The sequence below is a fragment of the Oncorhynchus kisutch genome, linkage group LG2 (assembly GCF_002021735.2).
Source record: "Oncorhynchus kisutch isolate 150728-3 linkage group LG2, Okis_V2, whole genome shotgun sequence".
NCBI lineage: Eukaryota > Metazoa > Chordata > Actinopteri > Salmoniformes > Salmonidae > Oncorhynchus > Oncorhynchus kisutch.
This window is the reverse complement of record NC_034175.2, coordinates 6,927,788-6,935,112: the sequence shown is the minus strand read 5'-3', so window position 1 is coordinate 6,935,112 and position 7,325 is coordinate 6,927,788. Positions and strand designations below refer to the sequence as shown.

The 7,325-nt window shown below is 50.3% G+C and overlaps 1 protein-coding gene across 1 annotated transcript; it reads left to right on the top strand.

Moving 5' to 3' along the window:
* The first annotated feature begins 335 nt into the window (after positions 1-335).
* Positions 336-6,983, top strand: LOC109878892 (zinc finger protein 574). The gene is made up of 8 exons (XM_020471094.2): positions 336-594; positions 1,882-2,474; positions 2,646-2,812; positions 2,959-3,054; positions 3,146-3,939; positions 4,146-4,278; positions 4,458-6,005; positions 6,134-6,983. Exons 2-8 carry the CDS (start codon positions 2,174-2,176, stop codon positions 6,305-6,307), a joined length of 3,213 nt encoding a protein of 1,070 aa, XP_020326683.2. The 5' UTR covers positions 336-594; positions 1,882-2,173; the 3' UTR covers positions 6,308-6,983.
* The last annotated feature ends 342 nt before the right edge of the window (positions 6,984-7,325 follow it).

Genomic DNA, 7,325 nt, shown 5'->3' with positions numbered 1-7,325 from the left:
TGGAGAAGAGGTGTGTCAGCCTGTGGCAATTCAAGAACAATTTATAGAAGTCATTTTATTGTTGTTTCAGATTGCAGGGTTAGCAAACACATATTATCATTATGGTGATATTAATATAGCATAACAATGATCCATTATTCAAAGTTTCCATTATTTTAAGTTTAAACAAATAGGATCAGATGAGTGCAGTTTAATTTGGGTTTAAAACAGGTCTAAAGTAGATACAAAAACAAATTGCAAACCACACGGACATGGCGACAGTAAACTCCCACTACCGCAAATATACAGTACGTTTGGTGAAAATGCCCTAAAGACCGCTTGATGACTGACAGGGAATGTATCCAATCATTGCCTTCCAAAGTCACAAGGCCAGAGCGAAAGGCAGCGGAGTGTGCCGACAACAGGGGAACGATCCGCGGACAAACGATGTTTTTCGTGCACCGAAATGTTTCTCTGCCAGAAGGTTCACGATTTCAAAGCGTACTGTTCAATCAGTGCATTATTCACTTAAAGACGGAACGGAGAGTGCATTGTTGCTTTTGCGGAGCTTTGTGACTACCTCACGAGGGATTGTCCAACGACAGTAGATGAGAGGTAAGATTTTTTTAACGGGAGGGGAAGGAAGGGCCTGTCGTGTCTACCGGAGACCTGCGGGGAAAAGTGGATAGCGCCGCCTGACGACCGCCTTGAGCCGGGGAGCCACAGTCAGGAGACAGCGGTGCCTCCGAAGAGGTCTCGGATATCCGAGAGAGCGCCGCCAACAGCTCGCCACATGAATGATAACACACAGGAAGCAATGTCGCAAGCTATCATGCTACACATTATCAGTTATGCAGCACTGTGGCTTCTATAAACTAAATGTCATGAATTATATGACATATTTGAGTAGAACAAATGCATGTAGTAATGCACATCCCGTCTACCACCATTTGGCGTCTACATGCAGTTAGCTTCTGCTGCTTATTGCACCTTCTAATTAGCGTGTAGCTATCAGCTCTATTTTCTATGACGATTTTCTGGAACCATGCAATAGCTACAGGGCAATTCCATGATAATGGAATTATGCTGAGACTCAGATTTTTCACTTTAAAATGTATGCTAAACAAAAAACGTTTACTGGAACAATAGTGTAGATGCGAATTTTGTTAACAGAATTGCGGTAAATCACTTTTGGTTATTGAACTACAGATAGTGAAGTAACAGAATTACTGTAATGGAATTACATCGTGGGGCCCTGATCTGTACTACACAGAGGTGCATAATTTATGGTTATGAATGTCATTTTCTTTATTGTGATTCATCCTGAATAGGTACACAAAGGTAGAAATATGCAATATCATCCTTTGCATATATGGGTATCATTCTACACACTGGCTATTATTCGAATGAGCTCCAACCCCAAACAAGACCAAATTTGGTTGGTCCGATCCGGACCAAATCTGAACCAATAATAGATGTCTATGTTTCACAAGTTTGGACATTACAGTAGAACACAATAGAGTACAGTACATTACTGTAAATATAGACTCTTAACTTTCATTTGACACCCATTTTAAAATATTTTTTGTTATTCATTTTAATTGTATTTATTTAGCCCTTAGTTGACAGAGAACACATTCTCATTTACAGCAATGACCCGGGGAATAGTTACAGGGGCGATGAGTGAGCCAATTGGAAGCCGGGGATGATTAGGTGGCCATGATTGTATGAGGGCCAGATTGAGATATGCTCCTATCAATTTCACATGTTGGTGCTCATGGCTCCTTTTACATGGAAATGACCTACATCATTGTAAACTAAAATAATGTCTATGGGCCAGTTGGGGATTGGGACAGGTGTTACCAAATAGCTGACAGACTACTGTATTTTGCTTTTTTTCAGGCTCCCTCCCTGTTGTCCTGACATCACAGAACATCATAGTGAGAGACCTGAGGAAAGAGGCTAGCTACTTTACAAATCATTGTTACTGGTTCAAGCCCTAAAACTCACAACACACTGTTTGCTCACAAACAGACTTCAAAGTCTTAAATTCAACCATCGAGGCACACTTGTATCAGGATCGTAACACAGAGATATAACTCAGGACAGGATACTTTTTCTCATTCATTGAATTGTGCTGACTAACACACACACACACACGACACGGTCCTACAAAAACCGCCTTGTAGTAGTCATGGATGACCAGCAGGAGGACCCAGAGGGCATGTACGACGTGCAGCACCAGTACATGTGCAGCGAGTGCCACCAGCTCTTCAACACCCTAGAAGAAGTGCTGATGCACCAGCAGATCCACACAGGGCAGGAGGGAGAAGAGGGGGAGGCTGGGGAGGCCATGGCCATCCAGGGCATCTCAGAGTACGGGGACAGCCAGTACCAGTGCCTGGAGTGTGGTGCCCTCCTCAGGAACCCAGATGAACTGCTACTGCACCAGGAGCTGCACATGAGAGAGGCAGGGTTGGAGACAGAGGACCAAGGTGAGAGGGAGGGGATGGTGGAGGACAGGAAAGGGTGGATATGTGTCTTGAAGAGGGGGGGGGGGGGTGAAAGGTGGTGGTTTGTTTCAAGGATGAAAGGCAGAGGTTGTTTGAATGTAGAGAGGCTAGATAGTGAGACTCACCTGCTGAACATTGTGTTGTGTTCCCCAGAACTGTGTGAGGTGTTGGAGACAGACGAGGCAGGGACAGAGGGCCAGGTGTCGGGGCCTGTCCAGTACCAGTGTCTAGACTGCCTGGCCCTGTTTGACTCTCCAGAGGTGTGGCTGGCCCACAGACAGACCCACAGCAAGAGCAGCACGCACAGTGCCACAGAGACTGTGAGTATTAAATACCAACACATTTAATCAGAAAACCCTTCATCAAAGGGCTTACAGGCTGACGTTCTTTAGCGCAAAAGCAGACAGGCAGAATTAGGTGTTTCCTTTCTTGGCTCAAACTTCCTCCCCCCTCCTCTCTCTCCCAGGAGTATGTGTTGCAGCCCGATGGTACTGTGACACCCTTGGTCAGTGTTCAGAACTTTGTCTTAAGTGAACAACAAGCTGGGGAGATCTTAGCACAGGTACTGTACACACTTCATGTCAAAAATCTTTTTAAAACCAGTAACCAGTTATTCTCACTCAAACATGATCATGTCTGTGCCCCCCTCTCAGGTCCTGGCCCAACAACAACAACAGCAGCATCAGTCTACCCCCCAGCCCTCGACCCCCTCCCGGGCCACCTTCCTACCCCCCGTCTCCCCCCTTCCCGGCTCGGCCACCATGCGTCTCCAGATCTGCAGTGCCCAGGCCCTGGCCGATGGCTCCAGTACCCCCGGCCTACGGCGCGCCAAGCTGCTGCCCCCTCTGCTCACTCCTCTAGGGGTGGGCTCGGTAGGAAAGCTGGGGGTCCCGGAGAACGGCCTCCAGAGACTGGAGGTGGTGCTGTCTGCTGTCCGGGAGGAGAAAGAGCAGCAGGGGGAGGTGGTGATCTTCCACCCCTATGAGTGCTCTGAGTGTGCCCTCCTCTTCCAGACCCCAGAGGACTTCCTGCAACACCAGGGGGAGCACTTCCTGGCCCAGGAGAAGGAGAGCGGTGAGGATGGGGTGATGATGGGATACGAGGAAGACAGAGGGAGGGAGGAGGAGAGAGAGGAGGAGAATGGGGGGAGGATGGCAGAGGAGAGGGGGAAGGGAACGGGGAGACGCGCCCTGGCTAAAAGATCTAGAAACACACCCCTATGCCTGCACTGCAGCCAATGCCAGCGTACCTTCACGTCAGCCAATCGGCTGGCGGCACACAGGCGCGTGCACGAGCATGGCACATACGAGTGCCGGGAGTGCGACAAGGTGTTTAAGAAGGCGATGTCACTGCAGACACACATGCGCTCTCACTCCGGGGAGGCTCGGTATCTGTGTGTGGACTGTGGTCACGGCTTCAACACAGAGATGACCCTCATCATACACAGGTAGGTGCCTGACCAGACATCATGTTCTCATCATGAACCATCTCAATCAGTCCCATCTCAAACCATCTCAATGTTTTCCTGTCTATTGCTTTTTGAATGCTATTCTATTGAAGGCTCTGAGACAAATCTTCTCTTCTCTTTTTATATCTGCCCATCCCTACCTCTGCCTCCTCACCCCTCACATCATCCCTCGCTCCGTCCTGTAGGAAGTCTCACACAGCAGAGCCGCTCCACAGGTGTGAACACTGTGCCAAGACCTTCACCAATATGACCAAGTTCCTGTACCACCGTAGAACACACACCAAAACAGCCACCACTACACCTACCCCTGTCGTCCTGGTAACCACGTTTTCTTTTTAAAAATGGTAATATTGTTCTTATAGTTCCAAATTCTAACTTGAGAAATGTTTTGTGCAAATCATCAATGAGAAATGTGTGCAAATGTTTTGTTCCTCGAGTTAAATTCAGTCCCATACCGGTCAATGTATGAGCATGTGTTTTGACGATGTCCTGTGCAGGTCCCAGCGGCCCCCAGGAGGATGTCCCTGTCAGCCCTGTCCATCCTTCAGAGAGCCCGGGCCCTGAGGGAGAGGGGTGAGGGCAGCCCCATGGAGGGGGACGAGGAGAACCTGATGGCCCCCCTTACTGAGGCTGAGATGGAGATAGGCGAGTCGGGGGAGGACACTGCCTCCAGCTCTCTGAGCAGGGCAGAGGGAGGAAAGGAGAACAGGGTGGATGTGGAGGGGACACCAGGGGGCAGTGGAGAGTCCCAACCGGGAGAACATGCTGCTGATCCTGATTCCTCTACTGACCCTAACCCCTCTGGTCCAGCTGGCCCCCGGGGAGTGTTCCCCTGCCCCTCCTGCCCTCAGGCTTTCCCCTCTCTGCTCCGCCTGGTCAAACACCGCCATACGGCCCACGTCTCTGAGCGACACTTCAAGTGCTCCGTGTGCACCAAGACCTTCAAGAAGCAGATGCACCTACGCAACCACCTGCGCACACACACCGGCGAGCGGCCCTTCCAGTGCTCAGACTGCGGCAAGACCTTCTCGTCCCTGGCCAACCTGTCTCGCCACAACCTCACCCACTCTGGCGTGCGCCCCTACCGCTGCGACATCTGCCACCGGACATTCACCCAGTCATCCAACCTCCGGCAGCACCGCCTGCTCCATGCCAACCTCCCTCCCTGTCCCTGCCCGGACTGCCCCGCCACCTTCGTACGGCCGGCCAAGCTAGCCGCCCACCGCTACACTGTTCACCCCGGGGCCCCGGCCCCGTTCTCCTGCCCCCAATGCCAGGCTGGCTTCCTGCACAGGAGGAAGAGAGACCGCCACTGTCAGGAGGTCCACCCCACTGAGGCCCAGGAAGACAGAGAGGGAGGGTTAGAGAGCCAGCCCCAAGTGTGCCCTGACGGGGAGCCCCTCTCAGAGCCCTCCACCTCAGAAGACACCGGGACCACCAGCATCATGAGAGGGGGCCTGGACTGCACTGTGTGTGGGAAGAAGCTCAACTCTGCAGCCAACTGGCGTCTGCATCAGCTGAGCCACGGCCTGGTTCCTGGTCGGTCCTGTGGTGGTGCAGTAGCCAGGGGTAAATCCCACCAGTGCCTAACCTGCGGTAAGCTGTTTGTCTCCTCCTCTGGCGTGACCTTGCATCAGCGCATCCACACAGGAGAGCGCCCCTTCCCCTGCAACCTGTGTGGCAAGCGCTTCCGGCAGAACACGCACCTGCGAGAGCACCTGCGCACGCACACAGGGGAGCGGCCGTTCCGCTGCGAAATATGTGACAAGGGCTTTGTCCAGAGCATGCACCTGGCGGAGCACCGGCGTACGCACACGGGGGAGCGCCCCCACGCCTGTCTGGTGTGTGGCAAGGCCTTCAAGTCCTTCTCCAACCTGCGGAACCACAGGAAGACCCATGCACGGCAGCAGAGGCAGGAAGAGGTGGCTGCAGCACAGGTTGCCATGGAGACCAGCGCCGCCGTGGCACTAGTGGAGGCATCCCAGGTGGAACTGGCCAATGGGCAGCCTCAGCTGATCCACATACAGACGTCGACCCTACAGCAGGTGAGGGGAGGGGCTGGCGGGGTCTGTGTGCGGCTTCTGAGGGTGTGTTAGTCTGTAAAATTTAGAAAATATGTTGTTCAAATGTTTTTCTCTAACATCCTTCATACAATGCTTCCTTTCCTATCCAGACCCAGGGTACTCCCACCATCATGTGTAATGAGTTTGGGGAGACCATCGCCATCATAGAGACCAGTGAGGGAGGAACCCTACCCCTGGCTGAGGCTATAGAGATCTACCACACAGCCCTGGAGAACAGTCTGGGGATGGACTCCATCTCTGTAGACAGTCTACAGCTCATCTAACAGTCTGGGGATGGACTTCGTCTCTGTAGACAGTCTACAGCTCATCTAAAGGCCAGACAGAGACAACTCAGAACCATGACCGGATCATCAGATAACCCTCACAGAACCCTCACACGACGATCTAGATATTCTGAGGGTCAAAGAGACACGACTCAGAACTGTCATAGAACCATCAAACAAGCCTCAAAGATGTATCTACAGCTACTAACTATCAGAGAACCATGACAGAACTACCTGTGTGGGCTGTGGGACTGTACTGTCTCTTGACTGGCAGAGAACATGTTTTACTGACATCCTATTGGGGTGAATGTATGGGGAGCAGTAGAAGATTAAACTGATCTAGTGAAGTACAGCAGTGTAGGAACACTGGTCTGGTTGTCATTGTTGAGTATAAAAACGATTGTCTACAATTGCAGCAGGCAGGACAACAGGTGTTCATTCACTCCTCCAGACCAAATGTGTTACGATCTCATTTGGTCTGGAGGAGTGGTGGTGTTGGAGAGGTAGTTGTGACAGAGGGCCATTTCTTGTGTTTGTCATGTTCTTGACTGCCCGTGGATGTTCATTCAGTGCATGTCTGTGATATGTGATTTTTACTTTGAAAACAATGACTGTTCCTCTTTTTGCTGTGAACAGATAAATGTATGATTAAATGATATTTGATAATATGCTATGACTTGTTTTGTGACTGTGTGTTACTGTGTCTTGATACTGGACCCCATTCTCTCTCCTTTTGAAGAAAGGATCAAGCCCAGGGAAAATTAACAGAAGGGCAAGCACTCACACTTTATATTGTTTTATGTGCAGTATTCTCCTTAAGAAATATGTCCTTGCAATTCTCCCTAATGACTAAACTGTTTTTGTGTGTGTGTGTGTGTGTGTGTGTGTGTGTGTATATATGTATATATACTATAGTTCAAAAGTTTGGGGTCACTTAGAAACGCCCTTGTTTTTAAAAGAAAAGCAAACATTTTTGTCCATTTAAAATAACAAAATTGATCAGAAATACAGTGTAGAC